Source organism: Felis catus, chromosome F2 (genome assembly GCF_018350175.1).
Source record: "Felis catus isolate Fca126 chromosome F2, F.catus_Fca126_mat1.0, whole genome shotgun sequence".
NCBI lineage: Eukaryota > Metazoa > Chordata > Mammalia > Carnivora > Felidae > Felis > Felis catus.
Window position 1 is genome coordinate 2,013,585 of NC_058385.1, and position 25,799 is coordinate 2,039,383.

A 25,799-nucleotide genomic window follows, 5' to 3' on the forward strand; every position below is an offset into this window, starting at 1 on the left:
CCCCACCACTCTGTGCTCCACGGGGCAGGAGCCAGGAGACCACAGGCAGGTGTCGGGCTCACCCCCTGCCTTTGGTGGTGTCCCAAACTCCACAGGGTACAGAAGTCCAGGAAAAAATGTGAGATCAGCCACCCAAGTCGAATGGAAAATTTCAGGATGTTAGAAAATGTGGGGACAGCTGATGGCTGAGGTCATGGCTCAGAATGATTTTTTGGTTTACCTGTTTACCCAATGCATTTCATCCATTCCAAAAAAAAAAAAAAAAAGAAAGAAAAGAAAAAGGAAATGAAAACTCACAAGAAGAAAAAAAATGGTTGTTAATCTATTTTGACATGCAGGATAACGAGTATCTTTTTGTAAAATTTATATTCATGGATTTAGCACGATCTGTGTGAGCCATATGACAAATCTCTCTAGAGTTTTTTGATTTTTTTCTCTTTGTTCTTTGTGTCATTTCTCAGAAATTACTTGAGTGTATATATTTGTAAGGAAATCAAAGCCATTATAGAGCTAGAATTTGACTAATAGATGAATATTTAAGTTCATTTGAGAATTTTTTTTTCAGAGAGGCAGACACCCCTCATTTAGTTGATATGCTTTGCGTCTATGCCTTAGGGTTTTCAAAGAGGTTGCTGAGGGCTCCTGGAGGAAATGGAAGAATGTCAGGAGAGGGTTCTCCATTGAATTTTTGGTCTACACAGAGAGAAACAGAGAGGATATGGAATTTATTCCACTTGACTTCATTTTTGGAAACTTGACCCAATAAATGCTGGTCCCTTTCTTCTTTACATTCTCCACTTCCCTCTAATGGGCCCCATTGAATTTGTGCCTCTCCACCATGCCAGGCCCTACTCAGCTCTGTCACCCTGCAGAAAGTAGTCAAATCGGTCATGTGGATATTCTCCCCAAGGGTCTTCCCCCAGTGAGTGTGTTTCAAGGGAATGAGGGGAAACGCCAGGGGCTGGCAGTCTAGAATATATGACAATGTCCTTGACCTAAAGATTCCATGTGGTGTTAAATCCGTTAGTGTAAGATCTCCCTGGAGTCTTCCTATGTTAAAGTAAACTTTGAGACTGCTTGTGGTGGGGTGGGGGGTGGGGTGGGGGGGGGGGTTAGTATACACCATGTGACAGAATTCTGACCAAAAAAATCTTTGGGAAACATCTGAAAAGATTCATATTTTCTGGAGCACAGTTTGGAAACCGGAGCCAGGCACTGATTTTCAAACTTGCTCAATGAGTGCCTTGGAGGAAGTTTGAAAAGAAGCAAAGAGGCAGAATTCAGGCCTGTTTCAAGAAGAGTCTTTCTTACTCATTTCTTTTATATATCTGGCTTTTCAGTGACTAAGGTTTTCTTTGAAGAAAGGTCTCCTTGACCAAAAAAAAAAAAAAAAAAGATTCTAGAAATATTTGTGGATGTTCAAGACTGAATCTCAATGTCAGCTATTTTTTCCCCCTGGCTTTGCTACTCCTCAGACTTTCTTATGGTATTTTTGGAATGAAACCACATATTCAAACTTGAGTATGAAATCCAAAAGCCAAAAATGTCTGATATTTTTTCCCACAAGTGCGTTAGAACCATGAGCAAATGAAAGGACTCCTCTTAGTGGGAGATCACTGTGGTGGCTCAACAGAAGGAAAGAAAGATGAGGGCAGTTCTGTTGATTTATGTATAAATTCCTCATGTAGTTCATTAGCTGGACACTCTCAGCGGAGCACCAGGCTGTCCTGGGCAGAGGCTGTAAGTCCCTGAATTCACCACAATAGTCGCCTGCAGGATAAGGACGCTGCATTCCACGGGCTTGTTCCATGGACTTGCACAAAACTGCAGCACTGCGTGTGTAGATAAGGGAGGCCCATTAGAAATTGTGATTTTTAATCACAGGCCCAAGAAGACGAGCAATCAAATTTGAAATAGAAAAAAAAATGATTCTTGAATATCAGCTTGTGACCTTATATTTATACTGCATTTTCCTAAATTTCCAGATCAAATACATGCATTATTAAGCACAAGTCTAAATTATTATTTAGATTTAGTAGGTGAAAAAACAATAGAGGCTGATAAATGGGCCTGGTTAGGGTCCCGTGGCCGTATTTGGCCCCTACTGTCCACAGCTCAAGATCTCCCAGGAGCCCCCTCACTGGGCTGGGGCAAGCATATTTGGAAGGGTACTTAAGGAAACCCCTGGTAGAATGCTGTAAAATCAGTTTCCTGACTGCTGGTGTTTTTTTTTTTTTTTCCTCTTTCTTTTTCCTTTTTCTAGTTTTTTTTTTTTCTTTTTTAGTTACATACTCTGTAACTTGCTCTGGGCAAAATTCTCTCATCGGGCTGTGGGATAAATTCAAAATGAGTAGCAGAAATGACAACTTATCTTTATTTCAACATGGAAATGTGGTTTCTCCAGATGTTTCTAATGTTCCAAATAGGGATTTTCAAAGGCTGAACATTGCATCAAGGCTGCCAGCCTGAAGGACTGTACACAATCATGTTGCTTCTGTGTGTGTGTGTGTTGGGGGGGGGGGTGTTCTGTCTGTCTCTCTCTCTCTCACACGCACAGAGCACGCATACACATCGTAAATGTAGACAGTAACATAAATCAATGCGTAAATAAAGATCCATCCGAAATGAATCACCATTTTTCTTCTTTGACATAGTGACTGATCACAATTAGACACAGATAATAGGCAACTGCCTTATTGGTAGAGCTGTTAAGGGTATGAAAGGGCCTTAAACAACCCAGAGCATTGAGTGGTGGCTGAGTCACTCTGAAGGGTGGTTTCCAAGACCGCAAGAAATCAGGAAGGCAACCTACAAGAAACATCGAAAGCACACACCACACCATAGGAAAATCCCATCTATGTCCCCCTCCTCAACATACAGGGGAGAGAAAAAAGGGAGAGAGAGACGCGCGGAGAGACAGAAAGACAGAAACACCGAGACAAAGAAGTTTCACAAAGTTGGAAATATGGTTTTTGTTAGAATCACTGGTATTGCTGTTTTAATCGCGCCTTTAACTTTTCTCTGGGGAGACGTGGAACCAGTGGCCGGAGCATAAGGATTTGAAAAATGCATTAATGTAGTGACGCTTTGCCTAACTGCTGCCGAGGAAGGGCTATCTGAGTGTGCGTAGATACACAACGCAACACATTGTTTCAGCTTTGAGGTGCTTTATGATACCTTTAAATGTTTACAGTGAGACGTGAAGTTATCCCCACAACCGGCTAGGTCGTGTCTACTTTGGGTCATTCATTCAATGAAAATGTTCTGTTTATCTTTTCGGTCCTGGGATTGTGCAAGGCACTGGGGGGGGGTGGGTAAAAGCGTGATCCCTGACTCTGCATTTACATTTAGAATTCATAGTCCAGTGAGGAGCTAGCACATAGGCAAACAATTGTAGCACAAATTATGTATGACGTGCAGTGAAATAGAGATAAGAAACTCGATGTAGGTCTGGGAAAGTCAGGGAGGCTTCTTAGGGGAGGTAGCAGTTGAATGAGATTCTAAGAATATGTGGGAGTTAGGTAGACAGATCGGCACAGTATGTATAAAAATGTAGTTGGCTCGGGAAACTAGAAATTGTTCCGTATTTCTGGAGTATGCAAAAATATAAAACAGAACAAATTATTTATTTATTGAGGGAATCAACAAAAGCTTACAGGTTTGAGTTCATATCTTCACATGTACGGACGTCGCCTTGAGTATCATGTGCTAAGAAAGCATTTTTGTTTAAGTTACTCTATTGTGCTAGATTAGAAAGATAGAAATATACATTTGCTGTATTAATAAAGAGAGAAAGCCAAAGCTCTGTTTGGTGACTTTTCTGCCATCTTTCATCATGGCTGAAAGAGGGTGGGATATTTACATGAAGGCGATGCAAAGGCCTGATTGCTTATCCACTAATATTATGTTTCCCTTGGAGTTAAGCCAGTGGGCCCCAAATTCTCTCATATTAATTTTGCCTCCTTCATCAAGACTCAGCCTAGAGCCACAGCCATACCATATATTCTTACTCAGAGAGGCTGAGGTTTGGTCAGAATTATTTGAGAGCCTACACAATCCCCAAATAGGCACTTTCTGAATTTGCAAGACCCATCGATCCTTCCCACCCTTTCTGCGTGTGCTGAGGCATGAATAGCCCACCGGGGAACCGAGTATTTAATGTGGCTAATGAATTGGCCATGGTGTTTCTGTGGTAGACAAGTCAGCTTCTTGGGTTCTCCTTACATATATTTAGGAAACAGTTATTTGTAATAGGAAAAAATTAAACAGAACACCAGAAACATCATCTCTTACCTTCCTCATAGTCTTCTGAGTGTTTACCTATTACCTGACCAAATATAGTCTTGTGATTACTAGATATAAAAAGGCCAAGAAGAACAATGTGGACGTTTTGATACAGCTTACTGAGGTTTTCTTTTTTTTTTTTTTTTTTTTTTTTTTTTCTGATGCCCTCCATAGGTGAATTGGGTGAATTAAATTGGGGTTTGGATCCCATTCTCTGTTTGCTGGGATCTATGGTTGCTGGATCCAAAAGCCCAGGTAATTGTTTTATTTCTTCTTTATTTTCATATTTTTGTTTGTTATGGAAAAGAGAGTAAATAAAACTTGGCACCTTATTAAATACAAGTTTATATTTTTCTCTTTCCTTTTGTAAGTGATAAGGGTTGGTACTTTGGTCCTTCGCTGGGTTAAATGGGCTCATTTAGAGGAAAGGGCCAAGGTGGGCTTCCTGCCAATGTTCAGCTCAATTTTTTTTAAGTTTATTTATTTATTTTGAGAGAGAAACAGAGAGAGAGAGACAGAGAGAGAAAGAGGGAGAGAGAGCGTGAGCAGGGGAGGACCAGAGAGAACGAGGGAGGGAGAGAGGGAGAAACCTTAGCAGTCTCTGCACTACCAGCATGGAGCCCCACGTGGGGCTAGAACCGTGAGATGATGACCTCAGCCAAATCGAGAGTTTGCTGCTTAACTGACTGAGCTTAACTGACTGACTGGGGCCCAGGCGCCCCACAGTTCAACTTTTTTTGTTTGTCTTTAAGTATTTTTAAATTTGGTGCTATTTTAAATTGAGTTAATACAAAGGTATTGAGGAGTCTATGTTTAGAAACTAACCCGATTACTGTGCAGACTGGCTCTCGAGAGCTATGACGTCTGCGTGTTTGAGTCACACACATAGGTGGTAAAGAGCTTTCATAACAAAACCTACATGCTCAGCACTAATGGGACACCATCTTCCAAACCCAGCTCCCACTCAGGTAGACCAAAACCCTGTCTATGTCCTATTTAAACGCTAAATACTAATTTCAAGAAAATGCCTCAGTTTGGTTTAGAATTTATATTTTTCAATTTCCTGGATTAAGAATTTTAGACACCAAGTGATTTAGAATTTTAAGTGCTGTAATTCACACAGGGATGGACTTATGTCTTATGAAGAGCAAGAGGCTATTACTGCATTTTAAAAGTTCTTAAAAGTGATCTTTTGATCTCACGTGACGTTCAATGTGACACTTTTGAAGGGTCTGCTTGACTAGGGAGAAGAACTGTGGTCCATAGGTGACATGTAATCCATTCTCTGGAAGGCAAATGTCTCAGAGAAGCAGGTTGAGACCAGTCGCACCACCCATGCCTCCTCTTGGCTTGGGTTTTCTGGCACCTAAATAAATAAGGACGTTCTCATTCTTGTGGACGACCCCTGGCAGCCAAGCACTTATTTCGCTGTCAACAAAAGGGTCTATATGTTCTAGTAACTTGTTGCCTTTGTTTAGCGTCTGGTCACAAGGGAGAATTTTGACCGGTAGAGTCCAGGGCCGTCAGAGGCAATTGCATTTACCAAGACAAAAGTGAAAATCCTATTTCTAATCTTCCTTTTCAACTGGGCTTCAAAATCTTTTTCTTCTGCATGTCATTTGAACCCTCCTGATTGAGTGAAAGTTATTTTGGTTTTTCAAATTACTTGGTCTTTGATATAGACCCAGATGATAGGTAAAGGATATAGAGAGAGAATAAGACTTTGGGCATCGGATGTAAGGTAAGCAAAGTATTTTGTCCTGTGATTTTTTACTTTTTTTTTTTCTGATTTCAGAAGTAATTTATGATTACTTATAAGTATGTGTGTTATATCAATGCATTATATAGAGGGTGACGTTTTCAAAAATCTTTCCGAACTCATTGGATGATGAAGCACTTCTTGAACATTTTAGTGGCTTGTAAATATGAGAAACATCATTCTGACTTTTTTCAGCTTTTTGCATGGTTCTAGGTGAGACAGCAAAGCTTATGGGCATGCTGTCTATATGCTTTAATCCATTATGATAACATGGTTGATTCTCTGATCATACCCACCACAGGGGATTTTCTATTAATTCGTGCCGGGGAGGGGGGGGTAGGTGAGAGAGACCGCCAGTGGAAGGAATGTGTCTTTCTGGTAGGCAAAGACAAAATAATAAAATGGATGAGTATGTATAGATTGCAAGCTGGTTTTAGCTTTAAGAAAACAAGAATATACTGAGGGGCACCCGGGTGGCTCAGTAGGCTAGGCATCCGATTCTCGATTTCTGCTGAGGTCATGATCTCATGGTTTGTGAGATTGACCCTGCATCGGGTGCCATGCTGGGCATGGATTCTCTCTCTCTCTCTCTCTCTCTCTCTCTCTCTCTCTCTCTCTCTCCTCCTGCCCCTCCCCCACCTCGAAGAAAGGAAAAAAATATTGAGCTCCACAGCGTGCACCCCTGTGACGTGTGCTTATCATAGATTCGTTTAGTATCTTTGCCAGCACCTGGACTCGGGAATTGTCCCCAGTATACACCAGATGAGACTGAACACAGCTCTCCCCACTGACAACCTAGGCGACAAAACTGCACCTCGAATCCGGATCAGTCCGATTACAGCCTTTGTACTACCCTCTGTGCTCATGGAACAAGACCAGAATGACCTGGACTGCAGCGCAGCAGCATTGATTAGTACTTCTTTAAAAAATTCTATCATACATATTTTGATTACTCACCATTATTTCAAATGGCCCCGACAGCAATTTTTGCAGGACACATGAAAATGCGGGCCCCTTCTTGTTTAAGATTTGCAATTGGGGAAGAAAAAAAAACAAAAAGAAGAAGAGTAGCTGCCTTTAAAATCAATCAGGACACCTCCATGGAAAATTCCCTGGGCTGTTTCGCGGTTGGCAGGAGCGGAGGAGAGAGCTGGCATCCCGGGAAGAGGCACACGCCCGGCCCTGGGCCGGCCAGAGCTCAGCCCCGGAGTTGTCAAGATTTTCCTAAATTGTAAAAATCTAAAAGTTACATTTCAGAGTCGTCTTTTCTTCTAATTCTTTTTTATTGCCTTCTTATTAGGAAAGCCGTAACACAAAAGATCCTTTTACAACTTTTGATTTAAAATGCAGATTCCGAGAGGGGTTTGCCTGGCTTGTTCAGGGAGGAAAATCTGTAGGTGATGGGTGTTCATCCTGCAAGTCACAGCCCAATTATGGCAAACAGATTTGTTGATTGTAGCTTATGAATTCAAGAAAATGTTTGCAAAGTTCCTAATATATTAAGAAAATTGCCCTGTGTTCTCACCCAATTTAACTTTATAAAGAAATCATTCTAGCTATGAAAGCTGTAATTTCTTTCTCTTTTCTTTGTTTTTAAGTCTTTTTAATGTTTATTTATTTTTGAGAGAGACAGAGCGTGAACAGGGGAGGGACAGAGAGAGGGAGACACAGAATCTGAAGCAGGCTCCAGGCTCCGAGCTGTCAGCACAGAGCCCCAAGCGTGGCTCGAACTCCCCAGACCTTGAGATGGTGACCTGAGCTGAAGTCCTATATTTAACCAACTGAGCCACCCAGGTGCCCCACTTTCTCTTTTCATTACATAAAATAGTTTTTCACTGTTCAGGGAAGCTCCCAGCCCACACCTTTTCACCACTCTGTATTTTATAGCATATCTTTCCAAACTCTTTAAAGGCCCCTATGCTGTAAACTAATTTGTTACAGGAATTTGTAAAAAAAATTGGAACCCGTAAAAAGATTTGTGCTTTTGCCCTTTACATTTTTTTTAATTTTTTTTAATGTTTACTTAGTTTTGAGAGAGAGAGAGACAAGAGACAGAGCATGAACAGGGGAGGGGCAGAAAGAGAGGGAGACACAGACTCTGAAGCAGGCTCCAGGCTCTGAGCCATCAGCACAGAGCCCGATGCGGGGCTCGAACTCACAGACCGTGAGATCATGACCTGAGCTGAAGTCGGACGCTCAACCGACTGAGCCACCCAGGCGCCCCTACATTTTTTTCACTAGGAAGTCTTACTTAGTACCTCTTTCCATCAAGTGCTTAATACGGTGACAAGCAGGCAAACAGTCCAAAGCAATGAATAGTAGTGAGAAAGAGAAGGGACTCTACACTTGTGTACGGCTCATGATTTATAGCTTGTGAACTGCGACAGCTGAGCCTCAGCGCCCTGCCCCAACCTCCCATGACTGCGATTCTGTCCTTCTCAGAGGGTGGTCCCCAGACTGTATCAGCCTCACCTGGAATCATGTTAGAAATTCAAAGTCTTAGGTCCACTACAAATCTTCTAATTCAGAAACTCTGGCGGTGGAACCCAGCAATTTGGGTTTTAACCAAGCTTCTAGCTGATTCTGATGTTCTCCGAAGTCAGACCCACTGATGCAAGCCCGCACTTGCCACGTTGTTTTCCCCTCATCCTTGGCCTCTGGAACCTCCCCTCTGCTCTCTGGTGGCACCCAAGTTGCTTCCATCCACCTAATCCCCTCCGCTCGAGAGAGATGGGCTAGGCTTCTGTTTCTGCTTCTGTCTTCAGAACACAAGAAGACTGGAAGTGTCTTTAGTCTCTGCTCGGCTAAGGAGGATCAAGGACATAATCCTCACTCTTGCCGCAGTAGACAGATGGGAAGGGAACCAGCAGTCACTAATGCTTGGATAGTTGTGTTGGCCTGTGCTTGAAAGAACGTCTTTGTCGGTGAGTGTGTATAATGTACAATTATGATCAGTTTGCTCCTAAAGCAGAACACAACCCAGAACTACATGGAAAGGCACATCGGGAGAAGGGCAGAAACACGTAGCTCCACGGGCAGGCAGATACCACAAGTTCCATCACTGCCTCCTGCCTATAGGTCAGTCCGTGCTGCTCTACGCTACTCTCAGTGCAGCTAGATCTCCTGTTAAACATCCAGAAAGGTGATGACCATGTCCAAAGGAAGCATCAGATTAAGCAAGTCTAAGCTAATTGAACTTGATAGATGGCCACATTGAAAAGGAAGTCCACACGAGTCTAATCTCCACACATAGAAACAGATGCCAAGTGATGCTTTGTGGCATTTTGTACTGTCGTGCCTCCAAAGGACTTACATTGTCTCTTACCTATTTGGTGAATTCCTGCTGAATACCCTTCATTATAATCCAAAACTTTGCTTCATTTAGATTTTGTACACTTAGGATATGGTGACCTCCATATTATTTTGGTTTAATAAACATGGTTTAAAATAGGCTCACCTTGGGGCTCCCGGGTGGCTCAGCCGGTTAAGCGTCTGACTTCAGCTCAGGTCATGATCTCATGGTTCGTGGGTTCAAGCCCCAAGTCGGGCTCTGTGCTAACAGCACAGAGCCTGGAGCCTGTTTCAGATTCTGGGTCTCCTTCTCTCTCTGCCCCTCCCCCACTTGTGCTCTGTCTCCCTCTGTCTCAAAAATAAATAAACATTTAAAAAAACTTAAAATAGTCTCACCTCATAAAGTTAGAGAATATGATGTGATCAGTACATTGTTAATAAAATGAAATAACGTCACCAAATTGTTCCGTAATATAAGAAATAGGGCAATCCTTCAACAACACACTTAAAGTGACACTCAATTTCATAATCAATTATCCTTTTATTGAATTTTGAATAACTTCAACTATTATAAAATAGAAACACTTGAAAGTGAGGAAGAGGTCCTGACGACCCTCACCCCAGCTCACTCACAAGAGGAGGTTCTACACTGAGAGAGATAAGGCCAAGAAGATGAGGCTACAATCCTCCCCCCACCTCCCCACCAAATCCTTGCTTGTAAAGCAAGGGTGTCAGTCTGACAAAGTGAGTTACTGTCCGCACCACCTACCATACAGCAGTGACTCAGAGATTTTGCCCAGGGGGACAGGGAAGCCATAAGAACAGAAAACTTCCAAGGTCTGCCCATGACTTTATTAGGAACAGAGTGTAGGGAAGCTCAAGCCTAAGGGTACTCTCCAAATCACCCAGTAGATTTTGATAGTAAGTGATTAACAGGACACCGGTAGTTTCGCGACCGCAGTAAGCTAAGCTAGTTTACGAGAGAGAACCACAGAAAAAGGCAGGCATGGGGAACCCAGCTGGGGTAGGGACAAACCTCAAAGACTAGTTTGACAAACTATCCCCGAAAAGTGGTCCTGCACTTAACCTGCAGAGCAGTTTATATCCCAGGACATTGTTGAAAGCAACAGAAGAGCCATCCAGCCAACAGTGGAGCCTAACATACGGGTGTGATACCAACAAATGCAGACAGCTCACAGAGAGATGAAGGAAAGAGACGGTCGAGGAAAGCCCTGCCAAAACCAGTGTTATCCCAGGATGATTGTGCATGTGTCCAAGGCTGCACATGTTGAGGGGCAACATCAGAGGCTCACACATGTGCACGCAAGCACACACACACACACACACACACAACTGAGAGAGAGAAAGAGAGAAAGAAGATTTACTTGTCATCAATTCAGAGAAAATAATTTTCATCTAAGAATTCCTATTTGCAGTTTCACAGGAATAGTAATAAATAAAATTATGAAATGAAAATGACATGAAAAAAATTAACCAAAGAGCTGGAGAAAAAAAATACATCAGATAACTTCCACCTGGCAAAGTGTTAAATATTTTTAAAAGATAATAGAGCGGGAAGAGCCTAAGCAGCTTTCTCGCCCAAGGTGGCCATAGACATCCTTGTTCAGGGGGGATCCTACCTGACACGGACAAGGGAAGCCCATAGATCCTGAGGGACAATGGAGAGAAGGAGCCAGAGGCCTCTCAGCAGTGGCCCTCCCCCAATCACTGTCAGCTGCATCAACATGGGTAGTCCTTTCAGCTCAGACAAAAATTACATTTTTTAAACAAATTTTTAAGTAGGCTCCCTGCCCGGCATAAAGCCCAATGTGGGGCCTGAACTCACGACCCTGAGATCAAGATCTGAGCTGAGACCAGGAATTGGATGCTCAATTGACGGAGCCACCCAGGTGTCCCTAAAAAGGCATTTGATGCTTCTCTGGAGTGAGGAGGGAAAAGTCTCCTTGGTGTGAGTTGACTAGAAAGAGCCAGCATGCATTTCCGGGCCCTCCAAAGGTGGGTGAGGAGTGACCAAGGCTGGAGACATCCTCAAAACTTGGAGCAGAAATTCAAACACCCAAGCATGGACCTGGTTAGGTAGATCCAGGATCATGGCATTGGGTGACTTATGGGGAGCAGAGAGGTCAGGAGAAAAGTAAGCTGACTTTGATGGAACTCCGTCTTGTCCTTTCTCCCCCTGCCTCTGCCCTCAGTTAGGCAAGCTTGGAGCTCAGGCATGTTCTAGACCCCACCTGCTGATGAATCTACCTGCTGCTATATGGATGCTCTCCAGACATTTATGCTTACTTCAGATGAGGAACTAAGGTTGGGCAGATAAGGAGCTCGGGTTGGGTGGAGAGAAAGGCATGGGACTAAGAGCGGCGCTGGGGTCAAAGCTTAGCTCATTGGCGTGAGGTACAAGGATCAGCAGCACGGACATGACCAGGAGCTGGCTAGAAGTGCTGACTCTCACACCGCGCCCCAGACCCACCAAACCAAGAAGTCAACTAGACGGACAGGCAATCCTGTGCACATGGAGAGCAGGAAGCCTGGGCCCGTGATAGGACCTCAGAGCCTACGTGTTAGCGACACGGTGTATGGCTGAAGGTGATAGCCGCTTTTACTATACTTTCTGACAAATCTGAAGCAAAGTCTTAGCACAATACAGGAGAATTTTAAACTTCCTGCTCATGTGATGGATAAATAGGTAGACATGTTGGAAATGGGAGATATCACTGTCATTCGTTTTCTCTGTAAGGGAATGTGGCACTATTTTTGCTTTCAATCGAATTCTCTCCTTTCCACTCCTTAGAATTAAACATCGCTACCCCCTAACTGAGTGGTGGAAGAAATAGAACAAGTGGTGTTTCCTACCTGGGACGGGGTAAGTTCCAGCCCCAGAATGAATTTGTGGAGAAAGTCCCCCAACTCAACCGCTATGGTGTATGAATGACTGGTTGGTGTCTCTGGCCATTGTCCAAGGAAACTGCAGAGCGATAATGCAGAGGGCCTTACGACCGTCTCCCAAGACTTCCCAAAGACCTGGTGGAAGGGCTTACACTGACCGTCCTAACCAGAGGAGCTGGCTGGATTAGCTGAGCTGGTACTCAAAATACACGAATGCCCCCTCCTTAATTCACAGCCGCCCTCCCGCTCACTGCTATAAATACCTTCCAAGCCCCTTTGGAGTTGGTGGACCTTGACACGCTGCCCTTTCCTCCGCGAGCCTCTCCTTGTTTAGGGTCTGGCTAAGTGCCACAACGGAAAAGCTGCCATGCTTCTTGCTTTCCACACGCACGCTTTCCACAAAGTAATTATTACTTCCTGGAGGGCTGAGGGGCTCACTCTGACTTTAGCCAGAGATTTACTCCAATGGTCGCAGAGTCTCCACATTGGCGACAAAAGATTGAACGACAGGTCTTTCCCTCCATACGTATCCATCTCAGGTGAAGGGAATGCTTTTGTGCTTCACGTGTCTCTGATGAGAAGACAAGGATGATAGAAGAGTCAGCCTGTTTGAGAACCGTTGCTTCCCCCGATGACAAAACGCTCCTTCGCAAATTAGTTGTGCTCAAAATGTTTCCCATACCTGAAGCAGGGACAATTTCTTGGATGTGGCTCGTAGCCAGGGAAGCCTTAGACTTTGCAAAATTATAATTGCCTCGTTTCACCAGAGTGTCCACATTTTAGTGGTGAAAGGAATGACTGTTTAGCTTAGAAGACTTTTTAGGCTAGGAAGATAAAAGCCAGGCTGAGGAGTATGTGTGTGTGTGTGCGTGTGTGTGTGTGCGAGGGAGTAGCAGTGGCCTTCAGAAGATGAAGTGTTAATGCACAGAGGATGGAGACCAGCTGCTTTTCATCGCCACAGAGAGCAGACCAGAGGAAGTGGGCTCGCAGTCACTGGGAGAACTTCGGGGGGGGGGGGCTGTGAACGAGCATGTCATGACAGGGAGGGTCAATACTGGAGGAAGTAGGGCCAACAGGATTTCTAGAAGGAAATTGGGAAATGGCCCTGAAGATTGTTGCATGTAATTGCATAATCCCTGAATAATGATCGTCCCTAAATTCACCCTTAAAATATTTAATCTAGGGGCACATTATCGTTCTTTTCAACAACTGTCCCAGAATGCCTACAACTTATGAATCACCATGCTGAGTGTAGTTCAGTGGCCTCTCTATTCCCTTGGTGCAGTGGAAGAGGTGGGGTCTTTGGAGCCAGAAGAATCCAGGTTTGATCTCAATTTTGCAGTTTACCACCTCTGTCGTCTGAGCTTCATCATCCAAACTCTCTGAATTTAATACCCTTATCTGTAAAATACCGACTTCAGAGAGAAACGTTTCCCATTGAAGATGACACAAGTAGGTTTCCTAGTACCAGAGCAGATACATCCTCAGTGTTTAATAAAACATTGGGTACTTGATAGCATCTACAAGGCCTCTTCGTGCAAAGGACCGTGTAAGTACTTCCTTGTGATACTCCAGAGAATCTATTCCTATTTTACACCCAGGAAGCATAGACACTGAGGGGTTAAATACGTTGTGTAAAGACGTAAAGCCAGTAAGTTGGAGGCAGTGATTCCGTGAACGCATACGTTGCCTTTGAAAGCTGGTGCTCTCTTTACTAGACCACGCTGCCTCCTGTCATAGGAAACGAATTAAGGATACAGAGAACCCTTATCGGCATATGTGCCTATGATTAAAATCCACAGTTTCCAAAGCTCAGGCACTCAGAAGCCCTAACAGACCTGACCCACATGCACCGTGCTTGTCCCTCTTCACTTTTGTTGAGCAATCAACCTGGTGGGGGGGGGGGGGAGGCTGCCATCACTAAGTTAGTAGTAGCAGTTAGTAGTAGAAACTAAGTTAGTAGTAGAGACACTAGTAAATTTGTTTGGAGGGTCTCTCAAAGACCATCAGCTCTCTTTGTGGTAAAGGGGGATACACTGAATTTAGTTCAGATCTGCAAGCTATTTTTCACCAATTTCCGTTCTTGTGTCCATTCGTTTGTTCAACAAACATTTGTGGACGTCTGTGTTCCGGATGACGTGTCAGGCACCGAACATTTACGCCTAAAGGATGCTCTGTCTGGCAAAAAAAGGAAAGGTACCACCACACAACTGCAATGTGGGGAGAAGATAAGTACTACATTATAAATGGCACAAAGCTTCCAGAAGGAGCACATTTGGAAAAGCGTTTCAGAGTCAGTAACATTTGAGGCAGGTCTTACGTGGTGCAGAAGGTCAGCTATCTAGTCCATCCTAGACCTTGGTAGAAACACTCAAGATGCTATGGGGCACTCAGGTGGCTCTGTCGGTTGAGCATCCAACTTTGGCTCAGGTCATGATCTCACGGTTTGTGAGTTTGAGCCCTACGTTGGGCTCTGCACTGACAGCGCAGAGCCTGCTTGGGATTCTCTCTCTCCCTCTCTCTTTGCCTCTCCTTCATTCTCTCTCTCTCTCAAATTAAATAGAGGTGTCTGGGTGGCTCAGTCAGTTAAGCATCTGACTTCATCTCAGGTCACGATCCCACGGTTTGTGAGTTTGAACCCCGCGTCGGGCTCTGTGCTGACAGCTCGGAGCCTGGAGCCTGCTTCAGAATCTGTGTCTCCCTCTCTGCCCCTCTCCAGCCCACACTTTGTCTTTCTCTCTTAAAAATAAATAAACATTAAAAAATTAAAAAAAAAAAGAAACACTATAGATGCTGAACAATCACTGAGCTCTATTTACAGAAAATCTTCACATCTGATGTACTGTCAAACTCATGTTACCTTAATGAAAGTAAAGTATTTTGATCATGAAATTAGAACGGTGAGGGTAAAGTGGAAACACATTAAAACATTATTGTAACTAATGCTTCACTGAGGAATTAAACCAATGAACAGACTCTTCCTTTTAGAAAAGTATCTGTTTTACACTTGAGGCACCAAGAAATGACCGGCCTGCATAGCGACACAACAGAGGGACATGTGGATAGGTGTGGTTCCTGGGATCACCAGGAAGATTGCTCTGAGAATGCTTGACTCCCATTTGCCTTTGCAAGACCCTTCCACATATTAGCTGACCTGGAAACTTTCAGGCAATCATTTTTGTACACTAACTAAATACACTAAATACACTAACTAAAGTGGTCTTTTTACAACCTTAGAATACCCCATCAAGCTATTGGCCATTTCTTTTATGTTGATAATTTGCGGCTCTAAATAATTTTGTCTTTGAGATATATGTCCTGAGATATCCCCCCCCCCAAAAAAAAAGTAGAATGTTAAATTAAAAGTTTTTCTCTTTCTTTCTTTTTTTTTTTTTTTTTTTTGTCAAATGCACACCTTTTATACGTTGGCTAAAAATTTAAATGTAACATACAGTGGAGTGTGTGTGAACATTAAGGGAATAGTATTGGTATTTTCAGTCGCTTGTTAATAGCCTGTAACTAATATCTTCGAGATACCGGTTCTAGTTTTCGTTGTATCACAAGCACATGAAAAGGAAAAGTCATAATTCTGCAGGCTCTGAGCATCCAAGGGAGAAGTGATTGATGGTAGAGGGAACTATCCTCATAATGGGTTTGGAGTTGGGGTTCAAATACACTGGTAATTGCCATAGTGCCTGTAAAGGTTAGTATTTTTACCTATGAGTTAGTAGCCAAGCATTTGGTGAGCATGTGCTTGTAAATGGAATGGCTGGTCATGCTATAATTTAAGTACATCTTGGGTTTGGGGAGGGGCTTGTTCAAAAAACTATAAAGGGAGACCTTCACTTTCTATTATCTAACCCTGCTCCCATCAAACCTGTCCCTTCTTTTATGTCACTAAATGTGGGAGCTGCTTTCATAGTTTAATTTTCCAACTCGTGTGATTTTTGATTAATCCACTTTTTCCTGATTTTTTTCATGCAGAATTTTTATTTTTTCTCTTACACCTTATCAAGTGATATTTCTTCTAAAAATCTTAAACTGTTCCAGTGGCTTATGCAATCATCACTCAATACAATGAGTGGTTGTGATTTGGTTTCATAAAGCAACATAACAAAGACATCATAGGTAACGAGTTATGAAAAGTATTCTTAAGCATTAATAATATAGATATTTTTAACACTCAGTGTGATTTTTGTTAAAGGGATATACTAACAATCTACCACTATGATGACGTTGTCCTTTTGAACGCGACAGTATTATCTTAAGAGTAAAAAAAAAAATACTGGCGGTATACTTTATTATAATCTAATACATAAAATAACACTTGATATTCATACAAATGCTATTCACTTTTTCTTATTAAGAAAAAACAATTCTTTGTATAGCAGTTTGACACTAATCACGAAGCGAAGTCTCTGAAAATAGTATACAAACAATAGATTTTAAATCAAAAATGTTTATTGTAAAAAAGGACCTTTAAAATTGTTTTTTAAAAAAGAAAAATTGATTTCACAAGTCTTCAGGTTGTTTATAGACATCAGCTATAGACAACATCTCACTTTCATACAAAACTCATTCAGTCATATAAAAATAAACACAAATTTACATTGACTCATCATCTATACAATTAGTTTAAAAAGGCACTTGGAAGGGTGCTGTATGGATGCATTTAAAATAGTTTAAGTACATTACTGAGTTTCTAAGAATCCTTTCTTGCACTTATTCCCATCTTTAATTAATTTTAGAAAGTCATTAAAAATTCTTTAAAAAAGTAAGACATGGGGCATGCACCAGGAATGTTCCAAGCTAGTTTTCCCTCCTCCCCCAAGGCGCATACCCTTTATTGGCAAAAACAAAAACAAAAACAGAAACAAAACACTCTTAATACATTCTCTTGTGTTTCGTTCCTGTCCTTTTTTTCTCTCTTTCTATGTCTCCTAAAAATACCGTTTAAAGCATTACAGGTAATCACAAAGGCTTCAGTTCAACAATGATAACCAGATACCAGACATGTAGTGAAGTAAACTTGGAATACTTTATAAGGCACCTGAGATAGCGTCTGGCAAATTCGCTTCCTATAGAAAATTCTATTACAAACTCTATGACAAAGCAATACTGTTCGTTTCGGTTGAAATGATTTGGCAGCAATGTAAATCTTTGCATTCTTTCTTAGTGAGAAAAGATGCAGTGTGCTTTTTGCTTCAACTTTTGAAGAGAAAGATTCTTGTCTTTTATCCTCTCAATCTCGCTGTCAGTAAATATATAGTAATTTTAAACTTCACATGGAAAGGATTAACTTGGAACACATGGATTTCGTGCTCTTGCAGCTTTGTGTGTGTGTGTGTGTGTGTGTGTGTGTGTGCGTGTGTGTGTGTCTATACACATTATTTGGTCGGTAAGCACAAGAGAAAATGCCTTTGGACTTTTATTTGTCATTTGGAGTCGGAGTGAAGAAATGCATTCTGTTCGAGTAAACATTGATTGCGTAAGTCAGTGTGCTACACAGCAGCCAGATTCCTCATGTTTGTGCAGAAGAGACATTCTGGAGAAGGTTTTGGAGCAGTTTTTGCACTGGTATTTCTTTACATCCGAATGGGTCTGCAGATGAGCCCTCAGATTTGACCTGTCTGCAAACGCTCTGTTGCAGTGAGGGCAAGAAAAAGGCTTCTCCCCTGGGGGTGGGGGTGGGGGGGGTTGAGAAAGAAAGACAGTCAGTGTTTTTAGAGGAAAGGTAAAGTCAGATAATGTTCACGAACAACAATCACATTTTGTCGCCAAAAAACTAGACTAAAACTCCGCAGAATAGATCCTTATGTCCATATCTGGCCCTCGAAGATAAATCCGAATATTGCATTAAAAAAAAAAACCCACCACACCCAGAATCTTGCTACTGCTGCCCGTCACGCAGAAATAATTCACGTAGTTCTAGGACTTTCACTCATTAAAGCTTTCTGCTTCAGCAGGTGCAGCTAATGTTGAGCTCCTCCCAACATTTCCTAATATCTCCCCTTTCCCCTCCTTCTGTATCATGACTAAGGCTGGATAAATGCCTTGGCTCCCTGCAGGATGATTTTGTGCTAGGAATAACATATTCAGCAGCAGAACAGACAACATAATGAGACAGCGAGAGTCAACTCAGTTCTCCCTGTTCAGCTCGCTCTGGGGTGACAGCTATCGCAAGAATGTGACCGACAGAAAACTAGGGACAAACCTTCCTCGCCTACCTACCTGCCAGACCCATTGATTAAGATAGCGACGTCTGCGTTTGCCGGTTATTGGGAGCAGTTTCCCAGAACACACACTCAGGTACGTCTTTCCTGACTTTCTAACCGATCTTTGAGACCCAACCTTCCGAATCTACTTTCCAAAGTCTAAATGCTGTTTGCAGTGTCTGGAACGGAGCGCTCTGTGCTCTAACAACTTTTTGAGTCATCAGGAAGTAGCTATAAAGATCATCCGTCATTAAAAGCACCGCGTCACTACTTAATGCAAGTCCGACAGCCCGACCGGGGCTTCGTTCTATCACACAGTAACATTCCTGTCTACGTTTTGTTTGTTTGGTTTTTTTCTCTTACCAGTGTGAGTTCTAATGTGTCCTTGAAGTAACCAGGGTCTGGAAAACGCCTTGCCACAGATCTTGCAGACACAAGGTAAAGTGTGGGTCCGGATGTGCATCTTAAGGGCGCCCAGGCTCACGTATTCCTTGTCACAGTATTTACAGCTGAAGGATTTCCTAGACTGGGCGTCGCAGTGCAGCTGCTTATGCTTGGCCAGCCCGGAAAAAGTTGAATAGGTTTTACTGCATAGATTGCACTGAAACTTTTCAGCTTCAATGGCATGGGGGTCTGAAAGCTTGGATTGTAGTCTTTCCTCTTCATCACTAATGGGGCTTTCTGAGCCACTGTGGTCCTTGGACGAGGTGTCAGATGGAGGAGGGGGGCTCACCCGCCCCAAGGATGAGGGGTATCCAGAAAGAGGAGAGAGGCCATTGGGTAGTGGGGAGTGGAATGGAACTGCCGTAGTCCACACGGTAATGGGGCTGTACGCTCCCGAGCTGAGGATCTCTGGTTGTGGTATGACAGGCATGGGGTAACTCTCATAGAGATATGGGGAAATAATCACTGGGGGAAAGAAAAGGAAAGGAGAGATTAAGGTAAAAAAAAAAAAAAAAAAACAACTTGCGCAGCACAGTGAGGAGCCGCTTGGCCACACGCACCCGGGGCTTTGCGACGAAGTCAAGCGACTCCTTCCGGGCAGGCGCAGGCCTTGGGAAGCCGGTTCACCTCCAGCCTGGCCGCTACGCGGTCACCCGCCGTCCTGGGGCGCCCACGTTCGCGCCCTGCGTACAGCGGGTGACAGGAGCTACAACCTGCCGTGCGGCTGGGGAGTGCAGCCCAGGGAGGGCCTCCACAGCCCGCGAGGAGGGCAACCTTGGACATCCCTTCAAGGATGCAGAAAAGGGGTCTTCCCTGCCTGCCTGCTCTGGGACCGCTCTGGGGACAAAGATACGCGCCGCGGGGCCTACTCCGTGCGGGGCAGGAGCCTCATCACCCGAAAACAAAGCAGCCACTCGGACCCTCGCCGACTTGCTCATCCTGCCCGTCCTCATGATGCCTGCGTCCGCCAGCTCCGGAAAGCCAAGTGGCCGGAGCTGGATGAAGGTGGCCTTGTCGGGGCGGAGTTCCGCCGGCTCCGAATTGGAACTTACCCCGACGATCGAGGGAGCCTGCACGACAGTTCGGGACACCGTGTGCAGGGAGAGCAACGGGCGCTTGGGTTCTCCTGCGAGGCTATCTGAGCTCGACGCCCACCAGTACGTGTACAGACGCAGAGAGAGAGAGAGAGAGGGAGAGGGAGGGAGGAGAGCGCGCGCGCGGGCATCCCCCCCCCCCCCAGGTTCTCCTGACTTCGGGGCGCGCGTGTCTACCTGTGTGTGTGTCCAGTTCGCTGTAGTTGGGCTTCTTGGAGGCGTTGAAATGCTTCTTGACCAGGAAGGAGCGCGGCATCTTGCCGGCGGGCCCCGCGGGCGCGGATAACGGTCCGGGGAGGACGCGGCCGGTCCCTAGAGCATCGCGCCGGGCCGCGCTCGGGCTGGGGCCGCTCAGGTGCGGCGGGCGACGGGCCGGCGCCTCTCGCGTCGCCGGGCTCCCTGGCGGACTGAGCCCGCTCGGGCCGGGAGGGTTTTTTTTTCCTCGCTTTTGCAAGAAGGATCCAATCACGGCGGAGAGGTTCAGGTTTCAGCTCCTCCCTCTGGGACAGCTGTGAACAGAGGAAGAATCTGTTGTCAGACGAAATTACCCTGGTCCAAAATGGGCCGAGCTCCGGGACTTCGGGGGGGGGGGGGGAGGTGGGGTGGGGGGTGGGGGGGGCGGGGGGGGGGGTGAAGTTCTTTCCAGGGAGGTGATGTTGCTTCGGCAGCCCCGCCAGCGACTCGTGCGCTCGGAGAGGCTCGCTGGGTCCTGGAAGTGTGGCTCCCGCGGAGGGCCTGGCCTCCAGATGTCGCAAAGCAAATGCCCCGGGACACGGCGTCCGCTGGCGGGAGGGAGGGTGGCCTGCGGCGCCCGGGGCCGGGAGGAACGCGCCTATATTTGGAAGTGCGTTCGGAGAGCTCCGACAGCCGCGGGGACCGGACGGCCCGCTCCGGGCCCCGGACGAAGGGCGGGGGCAGCGCCGGGACAAAAGCCCCGGAGGGCGAGGCGGGCGCCCCGGCTGGGGGGCTTTTCCGCGGCGCGCGGGGGGCCGGGCCGCGGAGGGCGCGCGAGCCGGGGGCGGCACTTCCTCCTGGAAACCGGGTAATCCTGTCGGCCTAGGGGCTCGGCCGGCCCCACAGAAGGGCTTGGTGGCCCCTGGAGGGACCGCTCGTCGGCAGCGCTGGGACGCAGCAAAGCCAGCGAGAGTGGCTGCGCACACAGAGGGGGACACGCGGCAGACGTGCTTAGGGGCCGTGGGAAACGTTCCCCCCCCCCCCCCAGCTGCCGTCTGTCCGGCCGGCCGTCTAGCTGACGACCGTCTATCAGCCACCACAAATGGGCCTTTAGGGACAAGGGTGTCATTTGAAGCATTGATCTGCTCTGTAGAGCGCTAGTTTCATCAGGATTCACCTCGGGATCTGCCAGGCCCCTGGATTGTGCTTGCAAAGAGGGGGTGCCCTCTCGTCTGCCGCCTGCTTCAAGTTCTAAGGAGCTAGCTCAGGGACCAGCAAAAATACTTCCACTTTTTTTTTTTTTTTTGTATCCGGTCCGGAGTCTAAAAGTCCGCTAAGGTGGCCAACTTTGAAAGTAAAATTCCAACCGTCATTTCAAGCATCTCTGACCATTCCAGGCTTTTCTCCCCACCTTCTGCTCAACGACCCAGGAAAGGACAGATTTTCAACAAGCACCCTAGCTTTGTTTCTAACAGGTGCTAGGAGAAAAAAGTGAAAAAAAAGATAATGGTGGCGAAGTCAAGACTTGTAAGAGGAAAACGCATTGTCAGGCTGCATAACTTCTTAATCTTGGGAGGAGAAAACAAGAGTGTGTGTGCCGGGGGAAGGAGGGGGAGGCTGGGAGGGGGCACTCGCAAGTTTCTGAGCCGATTTCAATGCTTCTTTTTTTTCTTCCAGCAGTCATAATTTAAATGCCAGGGAAACGAATTTAGATGAATCTTTATGTTAAAAGGAACAGTATTTGTAGGAGACAGGAAGACATGAATATGTATTACATTCCCCTGCACACTATGAACCAGAGTATAATTCAGGGCAAGTTTTCTGAGCTTGCTACTTCTTGCGAGGGTTTGTTGAGATCCAGACCCCTGGGTTACCGCACGGGAGTCCTCCCTGCGCTGTCCACGCCACTCCCTGCAAAAGGCACGTTTTGTTAGAAATGCGACACAGTTGAGAAAACATACATCATTTGCCCCTCTTCCTTTAACCCTGTCCAGTCCACTGACAGTGGTGACGAGCGCCAGAAAGCATTTTGCTTTTGACTCTCTCGCTAGCTAGGACGGCGACCTGCTAACGCGTGTCTTGAAACGAATCCCTTCAAAGCGTTTGACAGTCATTTCCTCAGCTTGAAGAGAAAACGCACAACGTGAATTGGGATTCCAGACGCGTAACTGGGCCGAGTTCCCCACCACATGTGCAGGGGGGCTCGTGGCACATGACACAGACCGGAGTCGGGACGTGTTGCCGCACCTACCGGGAGGGGCAGGTAGCGTTGGGGATCGTGCGCGAGGCATGTCGTTACACAGGGCCGCGTGGTAACTGGCTCCACGGAGACCTGTGTGAGGTCTGGTCCGCTGTCGGCAGCCGGGGAGCTGCGCGCTGATGGCATGAGTCAGACTGCACAGGTGCTCTGCTCAGACACAGCAGAGGGCATTTGGTGCCAGAGCCGCGTGGTGAAAACAGGGGAAGGGAGGTCAAGTCCCCACCCGAAGGCCAGCTGCTGGCTTCGGCTAAGACCAGACGCAGGGCTCTTGTCCCGCAAGCCACAGGGATGACGCGGGGGACGTCAGCTTTGCTCACGGGCTAAGAGACCCTCTCGCCAGGGGACAGAAATCTTCGCCCAGGCCACGACAGCAGCTTCAAAATGTTTCACTCGGGCAAAACAAATCCCAGGGGGTTTTGCCAGTGCAAGGAATTAGTCCTAGGTTCACGTAACTAGACTCACCGCCACAGGGAGAAAAGAGGGCTGTGCTGACACAGCCCAGCCAGGGTGAAGCCGGCGGGCCCGGGTGACGGGCAACACAAGGAAGGCACAGGCTCGGGCCTCAGGCTCCTGAGAGCTGACCGTGGGGAAGGCGGGGGCTTGGAAATACCCCTCCCCGATGCGGAGCGCCCTAGAGGGCCCCTTCCTTTATGGATCTTCCGGGGGGTACGTGGGGCGTGAGAAGCCCACCCAATCTAATTTCTTAATCGTTCATGGGTTTTATTAGGGTGTGGCTTGATGTGACTTTATCTTATTTCCTCTGTGTTCTGAAGAAGCTCACAGTGGTAATTGGTGGAAACTCCGTGAATTAAAGGTCTGGGCCCTCGGGGGGAGGCCGGCCCTTCTCCGCAGGCTCCCCTGTACTGGTGGGTTTTCTCCTGGACGAGTCTTTTTCATGAAAGACGTATTCTTGCCTGGCCAGATAGGAGAATAAATTAGATCTAGGAGGCTCGGGAATGCACCTCAGACTTGTTCACTTGGCCCAGAGATGTGTGTGCATGCAGATATTTACGGATGCGAAAAGCAGTGTGGACTGACTACTTAGTTTAGGCAGTGGAGTAAATCTAGCACCAGAAGAAACCGTGGCTTGGCAGAAGCAGAAACTGTCATCTTGTGCTGCACTCTGTCTCCTAAAATGAATGGCCTCTCCTTCCGCTTCCATCGAGGCCTGATGGCGCTGGAGTGGGCAGGGCAGGAACTAACTCCCCCGACTGATATGATGTTGTGGAATGTCATTAGTTCGTGATAGCTGGAGAATATTAAAACACACTGCTGCTTTTTCAAACGATTTACAGAAGAGCCAAGTGTTTGTGATATGTAACTTTGAAGTGTGAATGACACAGACATGATGTCATCTCCCGACGTTGTGTATTTGTTTCCTAATCGATTTGTATTTATATTCTTAATTCATAATTTAGTTAAGCCTCAGCTAAGACAAATCAACCTCCCAAAGAGAAGTGAGTGCTTCCTTTTAGTACCTGGGCTTCTCTATCTGTAAATTATGTTTAATACCCTTCCCTTATTTCTTTTAGAATGACTTGGGGACAAATATTTCCCAATATAAAAGGGAAAATAATCAGACTTAGCACAGGATTCTGCTTATATATTCTGAACTTCGTAACAAGGAGACAGACCCCTTTTCTCTGGGGATGTGGGTTAAACTCACATATGCACTCAACATACTTAAGTGTATCTACTCAGTGATGCCAACAGAGTCATATGTGAAGGTGTGTGTGTGTGTGTGTGTGTGTGTGTGTGTGTGTGTGTGAGAATTGGGGTGAAAAACAATAGCAAAAGTGATGTCAGGATGTCCCTCTCCTGCTTAAGAATTTCCATTATTTCCTGTGTGTTCCCAGGGCCACATTCTCCAGGTTAATAGACATTAGCATTGTGTGGAGTTAGTTCTAATGCTATGCGCTTGGTAAGTGCCAATCATATAAAATCAGTCAATATTTAAGATAACTTCTAACAGAAAGCCATGTTTAACATGGGACTAGCATTTGGATGAGATTTATTTTGTGTCAAATCACTTGTATTCAGAATATTCTTTCTAGTTATGATTTTATAATCCCATTTCCCTTTGGGTGGCTATAAGATATTCATCTCATGAGTGTTCTGTTTGTACCTTGTGGAAAGTGTTGATGATCTTATCTGTCAGATGAGCAAGAAAGACTGTACAGAATGTTGACTTTATATTTTATGCAACAGCTCAGGGATATGTGGTTGCAAAGAGACACCTATTGGTCAACTTTGGGAAATTCATTGCTTTCTTTTTTTCTGGCCTTCTTTTCCGTAACTCTTTAACAAGGCCTGCCACCTTGTGGAAGATGGATGATTTGACTGACTCTGAGAACATTGACTCCATCTCATGTAATTGCCCCAGTTTCAGGCGAATGCCATTTAAGTGTTGAATTTTTAATTTTTTCTTTTTTTTCTAATTTTTTAAATATTTATTTATTTTTGAGAGAGAGATAGAGTACAAGCAGGGGAGGGGGAGAGAGAGAGGGAGACACAGAATTTGAAACAGGCTCCAGGCTCCGAGCTGTCAGCACAGAGCCCGATGCGGGGCTTGCACTCAGGACTGGCGAGATCATGACCTGAGCCAAAGTCGGACGCTTCACCGACTGAGCCACCCAGGTGCCCCAATTTGTTCTTAATTAGTAATGACTTCTATTGTTTGTAGAAACACGAGTGATACTATCCAACAAATTACGTTGGCTTTACAAAATAGGTGAGTTAAGGCAATTTGTGGTGTTCCTCGATGTACAGTTATGAATAAAGAAGTAGCAAAAATAACAGCGTTATATTCAAAACTTAGTAAGCACCTCCTGCGACTTATTTCCTATATCGTCATAACGATCTCTACAAGGTAGAGGGTTGAAGGTGGGGAACAAGGCATCCCAGGAACATTCCGAATGACGGGAATGGAGTCAGGGATTTAGGCACAGTTGGCTTGCCCAACACCTTCTTGCGGGGCTCTGCTACCCCGCTGCGTTTGTAGGGTACCCAGTACCCGGCTGTTTGTGGCATTGTGGGTAATGACACCAGCTACCATTCGTGAGTGCTTAACGTGAGCTGGCCACTATGCTAAGCACTCCACACATGTTGCTGTCATTAATTCCCCAAAGTGGCTGATCCCGCAAAGCAGATATTTTCATCCCTGTTTGCAGATGAGGAGACAAAGACGCAACTGAAGTGTCTTGATCACTGGTGAGGAACAGGTGGAGGTGGGATTTGCACCTGGTCTGTTTTGTTTCAAACCCTGCTCACTTCTCTTTGCTGTGATTGTCATTTCCCACCACGGGGGTGAATTAGACTCATGACCAACTGCGAAACTTGTCCTCCTTGTCAATTTGCCTCCCCACTTTCTT

At 45.5% G+C, this 25,799-nt stretch overlaps 1 protein-coding gene across 3 annotated transcripts; it reads right to left on the reverse strand.

The window, feature by feature from the left end:
- Nucleotides 1-16,684: 16,684 nt before the first annotated feature.
- On the reverse strand, nucleotides 16,685-20,402 carry SNAI2 (snail family transcriptional repressor 2). 3 transcript variants are annotated; one of them, XM_045049779.1, is made up of 4 exons: nucleotides 20,172-20,378; nucleotides 19,461-19,583; nucleotides 18,820-19,365; nucleotides 16,685-17,916 (listed from the first exon to the last, which is right to left on the reverse strand). In XM_045049779.1, exons 3-4 carry the CDS (start codon nucleotides 19,328-19,330, stop codon nucleotides 17,735-17,737), a joined length of 693 nt encoding a protein of 230 aa, XP_044905714.1. In that variant the 5' UTR covers nucleotides 19,331-19,365; nucleotides 19,461-19,583; nucleotides 20,172-20,378; the 3' UTR covers nucleotides 16,685-17,734. The 3 variants fall into 3 exon arrangements, with proteins under 3 accessions (XP_044905714.1, XP_023104086.1, XP_023104088.1); XM_023248318.2 differs by lacking the exon at nucleotides 19,461-19,583 and having other exon boundaries at nucleotides 20,172-20,402; XM_023248320.2 differs by lacking the exons at nucleotides 19,461-19,583; nucleotides 20,172-20,378 and adding an exon at nucleotides 19,953-20,038.
- Nucleotides 20,403-25,799: the final 5,397 nt, after the last annotated feature.

What these genes read in the sequence shown, in the direction of transcription:
- SNAI2 (XM_023248318.2), bottom strand. Translation starts at nt 20,250, where the DNA reads ATGCCGCGCTCCTTCCTGGTCAAGAAGCATTTCAACGCCTCCAAGAAG. An exon ending in CGAACTGGACACACACACAG is followed by an intron (nt 19,366 to 20,171) that starts GTAGACACGCGC and finishes TCTTTCCCCCAG; the next exon opens with TGATTATTTCCCCATATCTC. An exon ending in ACACATTAGAACTCACACTG is followed by an intron (nt 17,917 to 18,819) that starts GTAAGAGAAAAA and finishes CCCCACCCCCAG; the next exon opens with GGGAGAAGCCTTTTTCTTGC.